At 32.8% G+C, this 22961-nt stretch overlaps 1 protein-coding gene across 1 annotated transcript in view; it reads right to left on the bottom strand.

Moving 5' to 3' along the window:
- Positions 1 to 5841, bottom strand: part of LOC149419898 (A-type potassium channel modulatory protein KCNIP1-like) — a gene marked incomplete at its 5' end in the record, with an annotated part of 206045 nt that extends 200204 nt beyond the window's left edge. Inside the window, one exon of the mRNA XM_089637565.1 lies at positions 5496 to 5841. Within this exon, the coding sequence (XP_089493691.1) occupies positions 5496 to 5841 (346 nt within the window). The remainder of the gene's footprint in view (positions 1 to 5495) is intronic.
- Positions 5842 to 22961: the final 17120 nt, after the last annotated feature.

The raw sequence follows: 22961 nt of genomic DNA on the forward strand, positions 1-22961 counted from the left end.
CACCACCATTTTCAATATGCATTTCATTATAGGTAAAGACTTCCATTATAGGGGTCGATGTATAAAATGTTTAAGACTTATAAAAGAAAATATACGCTACGTTAACGATATGTAGACAAATCACATCCTGATTGTTTCATTTTTAATTAAATGTATTCATGTCATAACTATGAATATGTTGAATGTGAGGTGTAATCGGATAAACTGTTTTTAATTGAACTGTTAGCAAATAAATTAAGCTGCAAAAAAAACATTCATCAGCTCAAATGTAAACAGAGACGGCAGTGGCTCAAATGTCAAATGTCATACTAAAACCACAGATAAATTATAGATAGATAGATGGATGCTTTGGAACAACCAGTTTTTATTACAAATATTTAAGGCTAATCAAACTTAAAAACGTATTCCAATAAATTGGGTCCACATACAATGATAAAGATTTTTCATTTAATAATCAAAAATAACATAGGTAATGCTTCATTCACATTCTGATTTTTTTTAAAAGGAATATTTTTTTTGCGTTATAAATATTAAGTAGGTTGAAGTAACGATTTTTTTTTTTTATTAAAGGTTTTTGCATTTCGCGATTAATAATAATCATTTAATTTAGGGTGGCGGTCATGAGAACCGTCGCCCCGGGAGCCATTCATACATAGCATGATCCCTTTATTTTTTTAACCAGTAGGTAACATATTTCGTTTTGCATATATATATTTTTTTTTATTAAATTAATGATAATTCTTATAAAGCCATTTCTGCGAAAAATTAGCTCGGTGACGCTGTAATCTACCAGGAGCACAGACGTTTGGGAAAGTAATTTACTATTAAAAACGGTTTATTCAATTGTTTTTTTTTTTTTAAATAACCTTTTTTCAGTTAAAAGTTTTTACATATGGGTACTGTCACCCCGTACTGAAAAAATGATCAGTATATTTCTTTCTTTAATTTTGTAGTCCCACACTCTTCGTCTCATCTACACCCAAACATCAAATGGCTTAGTACATTTACCCATTAGTTGCCTGCAACGGGCAAAAAGCTAATTTTAGGCACATACATTCAAACATACATACATTTGAATAAATTTGTGGTCACACATTCATTGCTTCATTCACATGCAAACATACATATTACATTTTTAAAAGTTTTTGAATTTTGCGTGTTTTTGAGGTAAGATTAGGTTAGAACATGGAAAAAGGTATTAGATTTAAATCACAAACCAGTTTATACAAACCTAGCGTAGCCCACAAACTACTTGAAAACTGGGATATAACTCTAAAGGGGACGCGAGCAGGCGTTATTAAAGGGGCAAATTTTTGCTACAGAAAATAACATGGAAAATAGGTATTAGAATTAAAACACAAACCAGTCTATACAAACCTAGCGGAGCCCACAAACTACTTGAAAACTGGGATATAACTCTAAAGGGGACGCAAGCAGGCGTTATTTAAGGGGCAATTTATGTTACAGAAAATATGTATTAGAATTAAATCACAAACCAGTCTATACAAACCTAGCGTAGCCCACATACTATTTGAAAACTGGGATGTAACTCTTAAGGGGACGCGAGCAGGCGTTATTTAAGGGGCAATATATGTTACTTAAAAATCTGCAGTCCCACACCCTCGCCTCATCTCCATTCAAATACTACACCGCGCGATTAATTTTTACCCATCAGTTGCCTGCAACGGGCAAAAAGCTAGTATTATTGAATATATAAAAAATAAAAAATTAAATTGAACATGTTATTTTATTTAGCCATTGACACAAACGGTTACAGTGATATGATGACAGAGCATTCTCAAATTTATAACTACAATATCATATGTGTACATATTTTTTTACATTTAACTTATTTGTGTTTTGTACAAATTAATTGACACATATTACTTATAGTCTTAATCAGTTGTCAACAATAATAGGAAGGTGGAGAAAAAAATATTTAAAACGACGATTTCAAATAATCGTACACATTATATAATCTCAGGCCGCCTCAGAACGTGAAATCCTAGAGAGGAGGTCTGTGCATACTATAACTGCATTCTTATAGTTAAATGATCATGATTATGGTTTATACTTACGTATTTCTTAACATGCTATATACATATAACTTATTGTAATTTTAACACTACTGGTTCGGTGCCAATCACTCCTTTGAGCGGACCAATCATATATAATTTTAATGGAAACAGAAGCTCCCGACAGAGAATGTGTTAAGCCATGATCATTTAAAAACTTTTTTAAAATAGAAAATATTAAATAAAAACAAATTTTTAATTGAAAAAAAGAGCCTTCTGGGAAATCGTAAAACTGCTAGAGATCAGGCTAACGCTCCCTGATGCATTAAACCTATTTGCTTTTCACAGCCACGGGGCAACTTTGCCTGTTCGTTAGAACGGGCAATTACTAGATGGAACAAATCCTCATTATTGTGTACAATCCTACCTTCATCTTAGAATTATTGATTTGCTAAGCAACTGCAAAGTGGACTTACGATTATATAAGATTAAATATTTTTACAAAGTTAGTTCTTTTCTGAGATTGGTTAACGCTAGACCGTCGGCCTTTAGTTAATAGGTTCATAATGAATAGGCCCATTGAAAATGGTATTTATTTTCGAACAAAAGACGTTAACGATAAAATTCACCACCGATAATTATTTTCACTTAGTTTCTAACAAGGAATTATACTGTAATCATTAAAGCATCCTGGTGGTGAATTAGTCTGCAAAAACGCAACACTCTCACTGGTTTTAGATCTCTTTGATAACCAAATCTGAATCATAATACTAATTTTCCTATCTTGTCCCTGTCTTATTTTGCTCTGCAATATTAATCAATCGTGGGTGCTTTAATCTCAATCGATCTGGGCAGCGATACTGTAATCTATAATTCATATTAAACGACCATTACAGGTTTTGTTTAAAAAAATGTCGTCCCGAATCATTTGAAGATGTGAGCTAATTTACAATAAATAATTAAAAGAAACAGCATAATACTTTAAGTATATATAAACAGTTTCAATAAAAAAAACTTAAAACATAACAGAAGTGATAAATTACGGAAGTGGTAAAGAACGGAATGAGGTTTAACTAATTAAAGCAACTGTGCAAAAAACACAGCCATAAAAACATCACGTGTGTTATCTACCAAATAACGCGGTGAATATTTTATGGGAAAAACACGTAAATCAAAAAAACCACGTGGTTACGCACAGATTATATGCTGTAAAATATCAGCAAGAAACGCATGAATATGTGATTCAAAGGGTGTTTCCCTGGTACAATAACGTACACGTATATATGAATGAGAGAGGTGACTGTCGAACCCTGCAAAAACCATATTACTCGGGAAAAATATTAGATGGAAATTTTCTATTTTTATATTTTTTCCGTCATATTTCTTTGCTGTATTCAAAGAATAACGATATTTAACGTTGGAAGCGTAACAGTTGAAACGGAAATGATATTTAACAAATGCGCTAGCATATTAGAGGTGGGTTATTTCACGAAGGAAAAGCGAGTTTTCTTTTTATCCGGTTATAAGCGTTTCATGATCGCCGCGTGAAATTCAAAGGAAATGACTAGTTTATTCAGATTAATGGGAGCAGATCGGCTCTGTGCAGCTTAAAAAATCGACGATACCTAAGGTTTTTTAAACATAATTAAGTGAAATCTGGTATCTTATTTGAGTTAAGAAAATCACAAAACTTGACGTTGTAATTAAAAACTTACAAGAATTTTATAAAATTTAAGTTATATTTAAAGCACTTGCACCATTGTTTTTTTCCGGAAAAATGGTATGTAGTGTTGGATAAACAGGAAGAATATTTTCGTGGTGTCAATTTCGTTATTGACGAAAAGAGATATATGTTATATAAATTGTCTATTATAATTTTCTGAAAAAACCACTTAAATCCCCTATAATGAACTGCACTCTATCCCAATAGCATTTTTATTAAAATATGCTTATTTGAAGACCTTTTTCTGTAATAAGGTATAAATAAAACGCAATGACAGAATGAGTAATGGGTTCAGATCAGTGGTAAAAGTAGGTACCTAATTACGTTTGTTCAGCGATGTATAATACCAATGCGTTCAATAATTATTGTGTTGTTTTCAATTACATATTCATAGATGCTTTTGTGTGAATGAAATCGTCATAACGAATATTTCAACATTTAATGCTCTATAACAAATTAGAAAGAAGAAACGTCTGAAGTGAATAAGTCAAGAATTTCGCTTGTTGTTTTACAGACGGCGACGTACAAAGTGTGTATTTTGACTTGGCTAATTAATGTCAAAGATGAACAAGGAACAGAGTTGCAAATGCGGCTTCTTGTGTCGCAAAGTGATTGACATGTTTTAATGCTGTGTTTTGACTTGCCTCATAAGATGAAAAGCTCTTATGATATCTAGTAAATTGTATTAGATGTGCAGACAAATAACACTATTCAAGAAGTAGCTAATGATTGCCGTAGAATGGTTACTAAATCAAGTCATATACATTTCAAATAATCTTAAATTGTTTCTCAACTTCCAATGTGCACTTTATGTAGACTTAAGTTTTATGTTCAGTGATTCACGTAGATATTAATAAAAAACTATTTTTGTAAGATATCCAACTAATGATATGCATCTAAACAGTCAGGTTGATCTTAATATTTGTCATCATCCCTTTGCATTTTTATCCTTTATACAATTTAGTTGTAGGTATACATTTATAATATTGTTATTATTGCTATTGTGTATTGCTTTTATTGATTGCTGCTGTGTTGAAATTTTACAATACATTACGTTTTGAATTTTAGCTGGTTATGAGTATATCAGTGAACTTTAAATATTTGAAATTATTAGTAATTAGTATATCAGTTAACTTTAAATTTTTGAAATTTAGATGGTTATAAGTATATCAGTTAACTTTAAATTTTTATTTATTTGTGTTCTTACATCTTCTATTATTTTTTATTTATTATTTACAATATTGTATTTTTTGTAAATCTCTCAAGCCACGGGTACAGAACCCTTAGTTTTTTTTTAAATATTTTTTTATTTTTATTATAATTTTAAGTGAAAATCTGTTATTGGATTTTATCTTTATTATTTAGTTTATTCTTTTATATGTAAATAATCTGTTGATTTTCCCAAATAAATAAAATAAAAAAAAAATTAATAAAATATTAGACAGAGTTCATTAAACTATAGTGGACAGAGGTCAGTGAACTATAGTGGACAGGGATCTCTGAATTATATTGAACGGATTTCACCGAATTATTTTGGTCAACTCGAAACGTAATTTCGAACAGTCAAAAAGTAAAGTATTATGCTACCATTAGTGATTCAAAATCACAAATTCAAAAATGTATTTGAAAAATTTGTTTGTGTTCATTTCTGTCAAATTGTTCATGAGAAAAACGACTTGACTCAAGAGGAATGCTCCCTTTTATCGACTCAAGTGTATTGATTATTGATAAAAAAATAATTGTAATTGTTGACTCACCCAATGCAAACTTAACGCCCGTCCATGCTGATCGCACGTAGTTGAAGAAGCGTCTATAGAGGGGGCGCGGGCGGCGGCGCAAGATGCTCCGGGGCTCCTGCTCGTCCCCCGAGCCCTGCTCCGCGAGCCCCCCCGCCTCGGAGTCCTGCGCGGACGTGCTGGCCGCCCCGGACGCCCCGCCCACGGCCTGCAGGCCGCGGGACCCCCCCGCCCTGGCCTCCCTGCCCTCCGGGGCCTCGCAGCCGCCCTGGCCGAGCCCGCGCGAGCTGCAGGCGCGGCTGGCCTCGGCCGCGGGGTGGCGAGCCACGATTGCAGTTTTGGATCCCCTCACGCTCAACGGGTGATTTCACTGTACGACTGTTTAGGTCACCCTATCACTGAGCAGTTCACCCTAGTATCATGTTCACAGAGCCAAAGAAAGGACTCTTTGATACCGATCTTCAAAATTTTACTGGATAATCGTTAAAAACACACTTTCACAAAGCTGGACAGCATTACATTGGTTTCATTTTCACATACCTATGTAAACATAGGAATTATCCTGAATATTTTTCGTGCAAACCCTTACTGGGCGGTTAATTTAACTATGCCATTTTAAGAGTTGCTAAATATCACCATTAAAGTCTCCTTTTCACTAAATAGGATAATATTCATATTCGCAGATCGCAAAAAAACGCGTCGATGGTATAGATTATAGTTGTAAGTTTATCTTCAACTTTTCACTAAACGTTATGATAAAACAAATTACCTTTTAAAATCAATAAACATAATAGTGAGCCTGCAAAAAAATCACCGGCTCAATTAGCAGAATAGCATTGCACTAATTTCACGTTCACAGGTACAAATAAAACTCTTTGACAGTGAAGATTGCAGTAATAGGTGGAAAAATCACATTACTCTAAATGGGTTAAATTCCCAGTTGTATATTTTTGTCTGAAAATCTTGCAAGAGAAAATCGACAATTTACAGATATTCATGTTATTACACCGGCGATATTTTCATATCTCTCTTTTTTATGTCAGTCTATTGCCTATATACCATTTCTTCATACTCATACAACATTTCTTGTGTAGTCCCCATTAATAAAATCATTAAAGTGTTCCTCTTATACAAAAAATAAATTGTAATGTAATTTCACAGTTAAACTTATTTTTCTTGTCTTCTGGTTGCCGCAGATTTCATCATATTTCACCAAAATTTTATGATTTATGTAGTTCTTTTCTCGTAAATCTCAAATTCAGTCTTTTGTAAAATTATTTTTTGATCTATCAATCCTCCCGAAGGTTTGATTTTTTTAATGAATAATTGTTTGAACTTGGAGGGTTTCATTAATTCATGGAAATATATATTCAAACGCCATTAGTTTTAAATAATGTTGATATCTTTGGTATTTTGTTACCGTGATTGAAGAAACTTTCCATAAAAGTATTATAAATTTTTATGTAAGAGTTTGTTATCTTGCTGATATTCAAAGTATTATAATTAAGAAGTTGAATTGTACGCAGAACTGATATAATACTAAACAGCGTTAAAACAAACATATAATTATATCATTCGCAGTTTATTGCAGGTGAACTCGCGTTTACTGTATTTTTCTTCACATTTTGCGCAGATTCTAAACATTGAGCACTAAATATTTACGAAAACACTGTTAACGTCGTTCATCATTCAGTTAAGAATATGATTTCACGTAAATATAGATTACGATACACTTTTTTAATCATTTTTCACGAACAAAATGTTTCTGATGTCCTACTTTCAATAAATTGAAATATTAAAAAAAATGACTTTTTCACAAATCTATTGAAAAAGTCAAACTATTAGACAAACAACAAAATAACAAGAAATATATTCCTTAAATTAAATATAAACCATGTTATGTTTGCAAGAGGAAACTGTGTGAGAAATATCACAATTTTAATAGCATAACTTATTTATTTAATGGACAGTTGTTTAGTTAGCAGAACTTCAAAACAGAACCAATATTAATTACTGAACGATATTTGCAAAGCTGTCCTGTTAACTGTTCATTAATAAATTAATTACAGTCTAAAATACATCTTTCTATGCGAACTTCTTTGACACACGTTGATAACATGAGATAATATGTTAAATATCAACGTGTTTTATGAAAACATAAACTATTGCAAGTGAATACGATTCTAAAAACAAAACCATGTGAATAAAATTGAAATTGTGAATAAAAATGAATAATTTAAGTTATTTCAAAGAATGAAACCAAATAAAAAGCACTGTTTTTCAGTTTTTTTTAACAAAGATAACGTACGATTGAGTCCCCAAAAAATGAGATAACAAATTCTTGCTTCACTTTAATAGCGTTTGGAAACTTTATTTGCAACTTTAGCTGCTGTCCATAGCGAGCATACTGTGAAACACATGACAGAGATGACACAAAAAAAGATTCTCACATGGACACGACGAACTTCCCACAGAGATGCAATTAATAACTTGAACATCCAACACTTTTACTTCTGCCGTACGAACTGAGCGAGAATGTTTATGTGGTCACATAAAATGACTGTTCACTCGGTCTATTGTGAGCCCCGCCTGGCCGAGAACAGTTGATAATGCAGCTCGGTGTTCTTTCTGCATTGTCTTCAGCTCGTGCTGATGCAGCGGCGACTATCGCCGTAATGTGCATCAGTCTCTATCTCACCGGTTGTTGCTCGGCAGCAGCTATTTCAGCCGGTAAATATTCGCGTAGCGATCATTGATTGATCCACGCGCTATTTCCATACGGTTTATTGCACAACCTGCCGGCGAATGTTATTGGCCGATAAACTTTATAGCTTTTTAATCGTTTGATTATCATATTCTTTTATCGAAAGATCGTTTATTATAACGTAAAACGTACAGCCGTTTTGCGCTATTTTTGATTAAAATAATCGAAAAAGTAATAAACCAATAAGGTTTCATTCGATTTAAGGATGTTCATGGCGAAGTTATTAGAGCCTCTTTTCATTGAATTATTTCATCGTCTTGTAAAAATTTTCATCGATGACATTATTAAATATAGCTTGATAAAGCCAAGTTCATTTATAGGAATAAGATGCGATCCCTGAGGGTTTAAAAGCTTCTTATTCAATTTTTAGCCACGGGAAGAAGTTATAATGCTGAATTATTGATGCAGCGTGCTTCGGGAAATTTTTGCTAGTTTTTGTTCGGCTGCCATCGGATGTCATTCGTTAATACTCGAATGAAGCGCTAGGTCGTCCAATTATCTGAAACCAAATAAAAAATGTTATTAGAAAATATATTTTTAATAGGCTCCAAAGGAAATCCAATCTGAATGCAATATTTTGTAAGCCATGTTCTATTTATGATCTTTTTTCTTCCTATATTATGACATTTTATCATCAACAGTGAATAGAAATAACTTTCTATCAATTTATGTTTGTAAATATTTAAACTGACCTAAAATTAGAAGTTATCAATGATAGTCTAATTAATTTCATCAGACTGTTTCGATCACTTTCAATGTTTTGCTTACTTGCAAACAGCTTTGAAATCATATATGATGATTTGATCATTTTAACTTTAAAGTAAAAGGTTTTTAAATTTAATAATACTTGTTTGTAAATGATTAGTGTGAACATTTAAAAAAAGTGTACATGCTTAAATTTTTTTTGAATACCTACATTTTTTACAAGTTTTTCAGAAGAATTGATTATTGAAACAAATACACAACAACTCAACAAAAACAAAATGTAATCAATTTTACAGGCGAAACAAGACTAACAGGAGTTTGTTCTAGGTTCACCTTTTGATTAATTCCGACGAATTCGTAACGACAAATAAATATAGAGATAAAAATATAGAGCGATACCTACGGATGTAATTATTTATATTTAATAGTAATAAAAACAGTACCTTACTTTTAAATATTTTATATAAAACGGTTTGAAATAAGTATTTCAATTATAAAATTTGCGGTAAGCACCAGATTTTATTTTTCTGCGATGAATTCGTAACTTCCCGAGGGATAACTTGAGAAACATCTGTTATTTTAGTAATACGTTAATCAGAAATAATTGAAATAAACCCCATGGAAAGATCGGCCCGCACGGACGTCGTTCAAGACTATTTTCTAGGGCAAATCAAATCAAATTTCAGTGATATATGGACATCAAAAACAAAAATTAAATATGCAATTTTGTAGAAATCTATTTAAATTATTAAGTTTCTTTATTTTAGACCGTTATCATAATTCAATTATTTTTTTGTTTAAATAATAATATATTTAAAAAGAAAAAAAACTTCTACTGTTAAATAATCTTTAGGTGAAACACATGTTTTGCCTTCCGAACGCATTATTTCGGAAGGCGAAACAGCTGTCACAGGTAAATTTTTTTTTTTTTTGTACATATTATTTATTTATGTTATAGCTGTAAATCACGCCATTTTGGGTACGTACTGGACTACTTACATCAGGATTTTTTTTTAACATTTTCAGCTCGGTTCTAAGTGAAGTGGCAAGCTTGAACTCGGCCTCAAGGTGAAAATAACTTTAAGGTAGCACTCGAACGTTACGAAACTCGTGGTACAAGCGGTTTAAATCATTTGGAGCTGGTTCTATGCTTCAACGCACCTCAAACAAAAATTACAGTATAACAAAACCGTCGATACCGATTTTTTTAAAAATTGACCTAAAAAATTCCTAATTCGAATATATTAACTTGAAAATGATAGGTGAAATCAAAAAAAGTTATCCTGCAAAACCAACACGAAATTTAATGTGGATTCACCAGTAACACCGTGTATTATATTACGTATATTTACATACAGGGTGTCCAGGGGTACAGTGCACACATTTCAGGAGGTGACATATTTTCAGGTACAAAAGTTAAATTGTTTTTTTGGGAAAAAAATATTCTTCTATGGAAAAATTCTTTTGTAAGGGAAGGAAAACAGGAAAGATTTTTTTTTACTTATACCATTATGGTTATTTAACGGATATTTAGAGGTAACAAATATGTAACCAACGATAGGATGTGGGATTTAAGATTATTTGGAATCTGTTATATTCTGCAGATGTATGTACCACGAGGTTACGACCACCATTGTAAATTGTAAACTATATCACTATCTATTTATTACTATCTATGATGGTTTATAATTTATTTAATTTTGTCCACGTTAAAACGAGACATGTTACACAGTGACACTGTGCAAAATTTAAAAGAGACCAACGACACCAACCATCGCCCGTGTAACTAGCCAGTCGGTCTGTGACGTTACGTTGGGTGGTGCACCTATAACCACGCCCATAACCGACATTTTTTTGACGGATTGTCTCATCTTAATAATATTCAAAAAATTATTATTTATGAACGGGGATATTTTTAAGAAATATTTTTTTGTCTAAGAATTTCAGACTAATCTAGGTAGCAACATATTCTAAATTATAGTGACCTACCGAAGTTTCAGTTTTGGTTTCCGCAAGTATCGGCCAATAAAAAGGGTTTCGGCCGAAACTTCGGCCCAGCTGAAACCTGGGATCTGTGATATTTCTTGTGGTATTTTGGATCACGTTCAGTTTTACTGGGGTGCGCGTGAATGCTTCTAGAATAACTTAAAAAATATTTTAAAATCAGTTATTATAACTTTTCATTTAAAAATATTGTTTATTTTATTCAAAGTTTATCGTTCATTTTTTCATTTCAGTTATTGTAATGCTATTGTATACATAACATAAGTAAGTACCTACTATTGAATACTAGACTGATTTGTTCACTAAAGTTAGTACACGGTTTTCCAATAAGAGGTGTTATTTTGATATTCAATCGTAAAAGATCAATGGTTTCGTTGCTGGTGTGGCACGTAGCGCCGTTTAATTGAAAGTAAACGTTATCCATATCAATACCATCTAATTTCGGCCACAAAAAATTATTAATCATCTCTCGATAGCGCAATCCATACACGTTAACTGTTGCTCCAGCCTTATTTTCGAAAAAGTAAGGTCCAATGACTCCGCCGGACCATAGACCGCACCAAATAGTCACACGTTGAAAATAGAGAAGCTTTTTAACAATAACTCTTGGGTTTTTTGAGCCCCAGATGTGACAATTTTGCTTGTTGACGAAACCACCGAGGTGGAAATGGGCCTCATCACTCAAGATGATTTGCATTTGATTCACTCAAGTGAATTTTAATAATTTCAATGCGTTGTTGAAACGTGTATCGTTCCATTTTTATAAATGGCGTAGTTTTTAATTGTCAAATGTCAAAAATAACAGCTTCAAAAGTAACATCTACCGAAATAGCGGGCTATTTAAAATAACACCTCTTATTGGAAAACCCTGTAGTTCAAAGATCTTTTACGAACCAAAAAGCCCAAAAAGTAAATTAATTCACTAATTAATATGATGTCTATTATTTCAATGCACATCTTATTTAACATTAACATTAGTGAATTTTTACAAGTTTAACAATGAAAACGCCTAATTTTGGGGTAAATGGGGTTTTTACTTATAAAAAAAATTCTGTTTCAGCTAAAACCAAAGCAGAAGCCGAAATTCGTTTTCGGTTTCAAACACCTAGAGTATTCAAAACTTGAAAGTTATTTTTACTAACTTGTAAGTGATTGAATAAAAGTTTCATATTGTGCGTCCTTGCCAAAGCCGCTCAAATATTTATAAGCAAAATTTCCTTCACTGAAGTGAAACTTTCGTATGTTATTTAGTATTTAGTTATTCATGAAATTAATCTGTATCTGACGCCATTAAATATAGTCTACTGTAATAGAGCCGACGGCCAAAGATTAATGACTCTCGGTGTCCACGGAAACTTTCACAAGAACAACTCGCAGCTTTCGCTACTAAATATAATTTAACATAGCTACCGGCTGTTCATTATGAAACACATCTCTTTGGCTTTATTGTGTACATAATCGGTCACATGTTTAATTACTTTGAAACATCATTGCACATTTCGGATGTTGAAAGATCGGGGATTCACTTCATTATACTCATATGGCGGATACATTTTCAAGATGCAATTTGCAGGAAAAGAGATACTAAAGGCACTTGAGGATGAAGTTATCAGTGCAATCTAAGTGACTTATTAGATATTATTATTTATGGTGGCACGTGTTGGACTATTGTTTCTCGTCTTTACAACTATTTATAATGAAGAATCAGATGAAAGTGAAGATGTTTGATTCTGAAGAAAAGATTTGTCGTGCACTGTATTTGGTGAACCAAAACAGTTTTATTAAATGAAAAAATACACTTTGTAAAACACCACTTTTATTTTGAATTAATGTTAACAGCCAACCAGGTTTCGCGTAGCTCAAGCTTCGTCAGGGCTTATTATATCAACTAAAGTTATTTTCATACAGACACATATATATATAGAAGAAAATAAAACAATGAGTGAAAGAGATAGAAATAAAATACACGAGTGAAAGAGATAGAAATAAAAGAGCAGACACCTTATTAGTGCTAGAACGAGAAAGGATGTAAACTGATTACAGGATGGGTAGGAAGGGAGGGGGAAGGGAGGAAACAGTTTTATCAGAGGTTAACGGAATAAATTAAATATTGGACTATCAGTTAAATTGATTTGATTGTTGATGATATTTGATTTATTATTGACGGATTTTTTTAATTTCGGGGGCTTCTAAATTGTTTAACTTAATTCTAATTCCATTTTTATGTAATATTGTAGTCCCAGAGGTTTTATCAAATGAATGGTTAGTTTCTAGTAGATGATTCGCAAATTCTGAAAAAGCATTATTATTTAAACACCTCAGGTGTTCTTTTAACAGAAAACATAAAAGAATTTATGTTAGGTTAGGTTAGGTAAGGTTGATATAATAAGCCCTGACGAAGCTTGAACTAAGCGAAACCTGGTTGGCTGTTAATATTAATTAAAAATAAAAGTGGTGTTTTACAAAGTGTATTTTTTCATTTAATATGTAATGTCACATCACAAAGTGTTTGCTTCCTTCGACAAAACAGTTTTAGTACAACATGGATCCGACATATTGTACTTAAACTTCGCTTTGTACGGTGCTCTGAAAACGTTAAAAATAGTTTTTTTTTTTAATTTAAGGTTAACCGCGTCACCTGAAGATGTTATCGCCGATCAATAATTGGTTTTGGTTTTTTCTCAAAATCCCTATTTGTTTCATTGAACATATAGGTATTTAAAATTCTAAAAACAAAAAATTATTCCACCTTCACCCATCACAGTAACTACATACTCGAGATGCGTCTTTGTGTTACGGATATAATCTATTACACGTAGTAAATATTTCTCCATACGTATGTCAAAAATCGTTTTTTGTTGTTATTTTTTTGTGTTTCTGACCGATCGCATTGAGAGCATGAAGCGTGCGACAGACCATGCAATAAACGCGCTATATTTGCGCGGCTTGGCACATTTCAGTTTATCGTTTGCCATACATTCCCGTTGGTGGTGTATGGCGAGCGATACTCATAAATATGCCAAGTAATGATGCGTATAACGTAATGTGACGCTATACGTATTGCACTTGATTGTAGTACATGCAGCACATGTTATAGCCAACTAATAATTAACTATACTAGTTAGGCGCTGCTAGATAAGTGAGTTGTATTTTTGATTCACCCAAAACAAATGGTTAATGTTTTCGTATAAAAATATTGGCAATTTTTGTATTTTCAATAAAATACGTAAATTATTTGGGTTATACGGATTCGCCGTGGCATCATAGCGCTTTACGTAGCATAACTATTTAGTTGCAAGTAATGCTTTATGACGCTGTGAACACAAATTTATTGCAGCATAATACGCTTCGATGGTTCGTTAGCTTCACAGATATTGATGGCTTTTCTGGCTATCGAGATAAGCGACTGGTGTCCGTTAGTCACAATCACCATTAATGGTCACTATAAAGTCGTTTGGAACCCACTAATATTTATACTGCTTTTACTACCCGCTCGTGGTTCAAGAATTCAAGACATCATGGTCTCAGTATGAGTAAAACTCTACTTTGAAAAATGCATTTTTCGCACTTAAATGGATATTTGAAAACTTATAGATTATGATGGAAATTACGTTACTAACTTGAAAAGCTCCATAAGCGTTTACCTAGAACAGTGGTCGGCAAACTTATTGGTCAAAGAGCCAAATATGTATATTACAACGATTAAAAAAAAATCTGATAGCCAAATCTGTTTTTTAATTTAGTAAACTTTTATTATAATTTTAGACATTCATTAAGTTACGGGTACACTGAATAAAACTTGATTTCACACTTAATACAGGTTTATTCGTTGATAAACAATAATATGAAAGTAAGGTATCCATAAATTTAAATCATGACAATGACTGACAAACGCTTAATGCGAACAATTTCCTTGCATATCCTTGGAAAATTTCAGTAAGTCAGGTGTGTAAAGTGTGTTGTTGTTTATAATTTTAGGCATGATTCCAGGTTCTCATCAATAAGACGAATTCTCAGTTTACTCTTGATAAAGTTCGTGTTTGAAAAAGATTGTTCACATGCATATGTATAACCAAACAGGGAAAGAACAGCAAACGCGAGTTTTTTCAGCTTTTTTTTATTTTTTTATTTATTTTTTTATTTTTTATAGTGAATACCTCACAAGAGTCCCAACTGCTCCCGTCTGGAGCCAGTGAGACTATGGCATCCCCAATCGGGGAATGTTGTGAGGCTGAAGGTAAGTGGGGAAGGGAAAGAGGAAGGTGGGGAAGTACCTGGCTATTCAGATCTAGTCACTAAACACGGCTAAAGCCATTTGGAGCAACGTTTCAATTCTGAATGGTGGTCTTACACCAGGGCGATACTGGTAGTATCTTCCACTCTGAGCTGATCGTAAGAGTCAGGAATACTATTCCAGACTTGAAAATGATCACGTCTTCCTTCTCCAGGTCTTTCAAAGCAGACCACTTGTTGTGAACCAAGAACACATTTTTTCTTCTCCAATATTTCCAAATCAACAAAAAGAGTTAGTTTTTTTAAATCCTGCAATTGTATTTCAAAGTTCAAATTTCAAAGTAAATGCCAAAACGAGAAAATTTCATCTCAGTTATCGTAGCCTTAAGAGGATTTTTGACGAATGCTAAGGTCGCTCTGATTTTTTATACTCCTGAAACCTGCTGATACCTGCTGCCCGTGGATATTTGTGCCAGAGCCGCATTCAAGGGGCCAAAGAGCCGCATGCGGCTCCGGAGCCGCACTTTGCCGACCACTGACCATGAAAATTCGTCGTTAGCTTGCAAAGCTCTGCAAGATACCTAGAAATTTCGTTGTTAGCTTGAAAAGCTCTGAAAACGTTTATCTAGAAATTTATTTTTTATTTTTCGAAATAACTTTATTGAGTAAAACCTCAAATTATAATATCTAATTATTGAAGACAATATAAGCGATTTCTAAACGAAAATCTGAAACAGAAAATACGTATATCTAAAAAAAAAGACGCTGTCTAGATTGCATTTAGTTCGGGTTCATACATAAAGATAGTTGCCAATAAAAAATGTGTGGTGAATAAATGAAGACAATGTTGGTAGTTCTTATTCGAAGTATGATACAGTTAAAAGTTACCGAGGGGGATAGGGTCCCATTAGTTTAGTGGTTGAGCGGTGTCCCGGCAAGACAAGGGTCCTGGGTTCGAGTCCTAGATGTGACCGTATTTTATTCTGATTTTTCTGTTTCAGATTTTCGTTTAGAAATCGCTAATATTGTCTTCAATAATTAAATATTAGAAATTTCTGTGTTAGCTTGCAAAGCTCTGGAAGCGTTTACCTAGAAATTTAGTTGTTAGCTTTCAAAGCTCTGTAAGCTTTTACCTAGAAAATTCGTTGTTAACTTGAAAAGCTCTGCAAACGTTTACTAGAAATTTCTTTGTAAGCTTGCAAAGCTCTAGAAGCGTTTACCTAGAAATTTCGTTGTTAGCTTTCAAAGCTCTGCAAGCGTTTATCTAAAAATTCTACAAGTTTAGAGCTCTTTACTTCATGACTCCGGAGCTTAGAGTTAAATTTAGTATACTTTTACTCCAAAATCCAACAAGAGACAAAAAAATCACAAAATTCAGATTAATTTGAACACTTCGGCCTGAGTTCTAGCAGTTCTTTTGCTAGATCTATTGATCTGGTGAAAAAATCATGCCGGTGGTATTTGACATTTACCTAATCATCTCACAGTCCACATCATAGCAGCTGTTGTGTTGGACACCATTTACTAATAGTTTTAAATTAATACGTTGTAAAAAAGAACAAATTAAAAACAATAAATTGCTATAAGTTATTATAAATTGATGTTAACAATGTCTTCGCCATGAGCGCCATTCTCATTAGAGATGAACATCCGTTTTAGCGCTGCGAAGCTGTGCTTTTAACAGCCTTTATTAAATTAGAATATCTCCGAGTTGGGTGTTAAAATGCGCCCATTCCGACGTGACGTTCGGACATGCCATTTTCCTCCCCCATTAGCCACGTGATAAATATTTAATTAACCGCTGAAGCCTTAACGAGCCTGTGATCTTATTAGACATTATCTCTTTACCACCCCATCCACTGCACGGGGTCGCCTGTCACAGCTCGTTCAATATAATGGTCTCGAGACAAAAGCCTTTTCAAAACCTATCCACCGATCTTCATTATAAATTGTTATAGCCGCACACTTTGAAAAGAAACAATGAAAGTTAATATTAACGAAGTGACAGGGAAAGAGATTAAAGCGATTCAAACTAATTTAATTATTGTGAAACACATTGAGCTATTATTTAAGGCCAACGGAAACTTCAAATGTTTGTGCTTCAGAAACACATGTGTGGTATTATTACTAATGAACTAATTTATATAATGGTCTCATGTTACATGCATATATTATAAAGGTACTACAAAGACCCCGATAAGAACAATATCACCGAGAGTCGAACAATGTTTTGTTAGATTAATGTAATTTTCTCCTTACTATATGGTGAATTATTTAAAAGCACTCTTACACCAGACATATAATTACTTTAATGAACCAAGTATAAATGATTTTGGATTAAATAGTTTATATAATATGAAATTTCGAATCTGGTATATTTATGGATACGCATAACAACTGTATAGACTTCCAACATGTTTGTAGGTATTCCTTCAGAAAACGAAGTATGATTTATTTATGATAAACATATTTAATTAAGAAAATAATAAAATTGCCAACAAAAAACATTTTGAACGGGGAAAGAAGTGCAGGTAAATATAAAGTGATGAATTAATAATATATTGAAACACATGAAAAAATCCGGCACAGCTTATTTACTGTGTAAAAATACGAAAGCGTTGTGTGAAATGAGAATATGAAACAAGCTCACAACAAGTCCAATTTATATATCACGAGATTTGAGCACTTTGTGTTGTGGCTTTTATTAAAACTCAGCTGGGTCTCGTAACTTGCAATCTGCATACGGATCGCGTTGTAATTATTTTCTGGGTGAAATATTCTTTCACGGGGTGATGCCGGTAAAAAAATGTTCTTTAGAAACGTCCAAATTTGAAAAATTAGTGTGTAGCTTCTCTCCGTCTATTTAATTAAAAATATAAATATTTTTGGTATGGATTTTGCCAGGAGCTAGAAATAGGGATGTAGCATCGTCAATATGGATATGGTTGTGAGGATAGAAGACGGTCGAGGTGAAGAAATTAAGGTAAAGGAATTGAGAAAAATGTCCTGTTTGTCGGATCTGGTTGTTAATTATTAAACAACATTTGAGATATTATTTTCACATTTTCCCTGGGTTTCGGGACAAGGATCTTAGCACTCTGCCACGGAAGACAGCAAATTACTTTCGCCCCATAACATTCCGCAATAATTGAAGTTCCACCGAGTCTGGACAGTATGACACTATGAAATAGATACAGGTAAATCAATTAAACTGATTTTGTGCCATAAACGCGTTTAAGCGCTCTTCGTTGCCGTGTATGGAGGACACTTTTTAATGCAGGTATTTGTGCACACCGATAATATCGAAAATTGTAACGAATTAGAACATCGTTATAATAACATCGATACTCAATAAATATCGGTACTACAGCTGTCAGCATAGATAAGAGCGAAACGTGATCCATGGCTTTAGTCTCGGACGAGCGGTTTCAAAAGAAGATGGGCGCGTGGATTCTCTGAGAGTAAGCCAAATGGCGACCTACAGTTCTAACTTTTACTTGAATTTCCTTTTTATATACTACTTCAATTTTGGCATTATGTTAAAAAATGAAATGCTTCCCCATAAAATGGTTAATGTTAAAATATCCCCCAGTATGATAAAAAATGATTTATTTTTTTCTTGCCCAATACATATAACAATATGGTATAATCGGTTGGGGAGGGACTTTCAAAACTAACCTTTCGCCTGTAGAAAAGGTTCAGAGGTTAATTTTGAAAGTCATCCTAAGAAAACCATCGACATTTCCAACCACACAGCTGTTTAACTCTTTTAGGGTTCTTAGCTTAAACAAAATTTTCAAATAGTTGTACACAAAATAGTTTCAACACTGTTACAAATTCATAAAGACCATTTCAATTCAACAATTTCTACAAAAATAAGTAATTGATCAAGATCATGTGGTAAAATAAAAATCCCTTAATGTAAAACAAGTGCTGGTCAACACCATCATACTTATCAAGGCATAAAATTGTTTAATGCCCTTCCGGATAAAATTATAACCGAAAAAAATGAAACTTTAAAATCACAAATCAAACCACTTTTAGATAAACCCAACAGTAATCAAAAGTTTTAATTTCATTGGATACATTTTTCACGTAATTGATTATGAATGTAAGGATAATTGATTAATGATTATTCAAAAAATATAAACAAAATATAATATTTAAAAAAAAAGCTTTATATTTTTTTGTTTACTGATCGTCTAAGGTAATTTTATGAGCTTCCAAATGTGCGTTTATTGTTGTTTCATTTTATTAAGTACCCATTTCATACAATATTGCCAGCTCGGTCTTTGAACAATTTACAACCAGTTATGTACCTACCTTCTAATATTTCTTCCCTAAAAAGTACTTTTAAAAAAAAATTTATATCTTATGTTTTCTAAGTTTAATAACTATTATATTATTTTAGTTATATTTTTTAAGTTTTACTAAATTTCTTATTTTCTTTATTAAATTGTGTTTATCACCTAGTTTTATAACTATTTATTAATTTTTAGCTACATAAATTAATGAAATTTTACAACTTATAAACAACAATGATGCCACACCCCAACTCAAACACGATAAATAATTTCTCAATTGAGTTGGGCAGTTCCGTTAAAAAAATATATCATTTTTTCAAAAAAGTAGTTAAGTAGTTAACTAGACTGAAATACCCGCTAATAGTTCCCTCTTATCCCGCAAATGAAAAAGATACTGGGGCATAGCTACGCGTGACGTTTATTAGTACTGCTTACATTTAGACTCGCGATTTAATTCGACAAATATTATTTTTACGTTTTGTGTTGTATCAATTAAATGAAATTATTTTTTGATCAACCCATATATTATAAAATGATTTAAAATTGTAATCTATTTGAAAATGATTAACCCATAATGCATGAATTTGGGTAGTTAATAAGAGATGGACTACATTATAATACTTATTTCCTGAAAATCCTACGTTTTAAGTTTTCCTGAAAATTGAAAAGTAATTACACAAAGCATTTTAATTTGGAGATTATTCCTCGCCTCGAAAAACATCTATTTATCATTGAAACAAGCGTCAAAACAAGAGAGAAAATAGACAGGAATAGTTGTTGATAAAAAATATTTTTTGTGAAATCAGTTAATCTTCTCTCTGTATTCATTAGCCCAATTGAATATATGCCATAAATATGAGAGAATATTGCATTAGTACTTTTACCTCCATATTCACCCTTACAATGAAAAGCTCGGAGGAACTGGCAGGTGAAGTAAGCTAAGCAGCATTGTATACCTATAAGTACCTCCTTATAAATATAATGTTCGTATAGTGTCGATACGTACAAACAATTAAATATATAATTTATTAATTGATTTTCCAATACCTGGATCGCAATGCTGTCAAAAAACTAAGATAATACATTAATTTGTCCACATTTATTTGCGTTTTATGGCGTGTAGTGTAAACTATTCCATAGAGCAGCAATAGCTTGATCAAATGCACCTAAAAATGTATGTAAAGGAAATATATATGTAAATAACTATACGAATCTATGAATAGTTTTTTTTATGCTTTTGAGAAACTGTATTACGCATTCTGGTCAGTAAATATGCAGAAAATGCTAGTGAGGGAGCAATAAAGGTATTACTAGATGTAATGAAAGGGGGGGGGGGTTCATTTAAAAGCACACGACTCCCTCTAACCACCCTTCGAGAGGCAAACCTCTCCCCTGCAGGAATTTATATTATTTAGTTGTACTCTTGGAGTGAGAGGAAATGACCACCTCGATCTATTAGTGGGCAAACCTCTCCCCGTCAGGGATGAATATAATTCAGTTGTACTCTTAGAGTGAGAGGAAATGACCACCTCGATCTATTAGTGGGCAAACCTCTCCCCGTCAGGGATGAATATAATTCAGTTGTACTCTTGGAGTGAGAGGGAATGACCACCTTGCGATCTATTAGTGGGCAAACCTCTCCCCGTCAGGGATGAATATAATTAGGTTGTACTCTTGGAGTAAGAGGAAATGACCACCTCGATCTATTAGTGGGCAAACTTCTCCCCGTCAGGGATGAATATAATTCAGTTGTATTCTTGGAGTGAGAGGAAATGACCACCTCGATCTATTAGTGGGCAAACCTCTCCCCGTCAGGGATGAATATAATTCAGCTGTAAACCTGGATCAGAGGTAATGACAACCTCGATCTAAAATCTCTATCCGTCAGGAATGAATTTAAATAAGATAATATGGTCATTCAATATTCCATATTAACATTGGCTAGGTTTTTATTTAATGTATTAATTTAATATTATGAATTAACGCAGTACTACCATGTTGAATTCAAAAAATTGTTTTCAGCTCAGATACAATGAAATATAAATGACACTATTTATTTAAAGACCCATTTTTTCAAGAACTCCACCAATTTTAATGATGATTTAATGACTATATATGCTCACTGATATTTATATTAAGATATTTTTTTTATTGTTTAAAGAATCCTAATACATAATTCCAAGTTAGTAAAATGTTATTATAACGATAATAATTTTACAAGACAACAATAATCTATAATATTTCTTAAAAATATTCCACATTAAAGAGCTTTGCATTTTTGAAATTTATGTATTTACGAGGAAAGAGATTGTAATTATGTATACCCTAATGGCCTATGCTTCTTTTGCCACTCAGTCTTTAGTTTGTCAATATGTAGGCCCAGGTATTTTCTATGTGCTGTTTAAAGGTTAAATGTTTGTCGATATGTAGGCCCAGGTATTTTCTATGTGCTGTTTAAAGGTCACATGTTTGTCAATATGTAGGCCTAGGTATTTTCTATGTGCTATTTAAAGGTCAAATGTTTGTCAATATGCAGGCCTAGGTATTTTCTATGTGCTGTTTAAAGTTTAGATATTTGTCAATATGTAGGCCTAGGTATTTTCTATGTGCTGTTTAAAGGTCAGATGTTTGTCAATATGTAGGCCTAGGTATTTTCTATGTGCTGTTTAAAGGTCAGATGTTTGTCAATATGTAGGCCTGGGTATTTTCTATGTGCTGTCAGATGTTTGTCAATATTTAGGCCTAGGTATTTTCTATGTGCTGTTTAAAGGTCAGATGTTTGTCAATATGTAGGCCTAGGTATTTTCTATGTGCTATTTAAAGGTCAGATGTTTGTCAATATGTAGGCCTAAGTATTTTCTATGTGCTGTTTAAAGGTCAGATGTTTGTCAATATGTAGGCCTAGGTGTTTTCTATGTGCTGTTTAAAGGTCAGATGTTTGTCAATATGTAGGCCTAGGTATTTTCTATGTGCTGTTTAAAGGTCAGATGTTTGTCAATATGTAGGTCTAGGTATTTTCTATGTAATGTTTAAAGGTCAGATGTTTGTCAATATGTAGGCCTAGATATTTTTCACTATCTAGAATGTGGAGTTTTCTTTCTTCTCTTTGTAATCATTTATGCGACGTAATTATTATTTTTTATTATGAATGATGGTATCTCACTAGCGCGAAACTGAGAGTATTTAACACTATTAATGTTAGATATTCTCATACCTAACACTATTAATGTTAGATAATCTAGATTATTCACTTATTTGAGTATTTTTACTATGGAAAGTTAACATTATTTCTTTTTCCATTACGTAGCATTATCTGACGGTTAATTTCATCAAAGACAGGTGTGAAACAAAAACGACGAATAATTTTAATCCGGCTCCTTTATTGCCCTTGAATAAAATGCAATTTCTACAAAAGGCATCCCTCCACTGCCGCCATTGCTGAGTTGATTTTCGATTACTTTCCAAGAGAAACGAATT

Source organism: Hesperophylax consimilis, chromosome 11 (assembly GCF_061612785.1).
Source record: "Hesperophylax consimilis isolate HC1 chromosome 11, BYU_Hcon_1.0, whole genome shotgun sequence".
Lineage (NCBI taxonomy): Eukaryota > Metazoa > Arthropoda > Insecta > Trichoptera > Limnephilidae > Hesperophylax > Hesperophylax consimilis.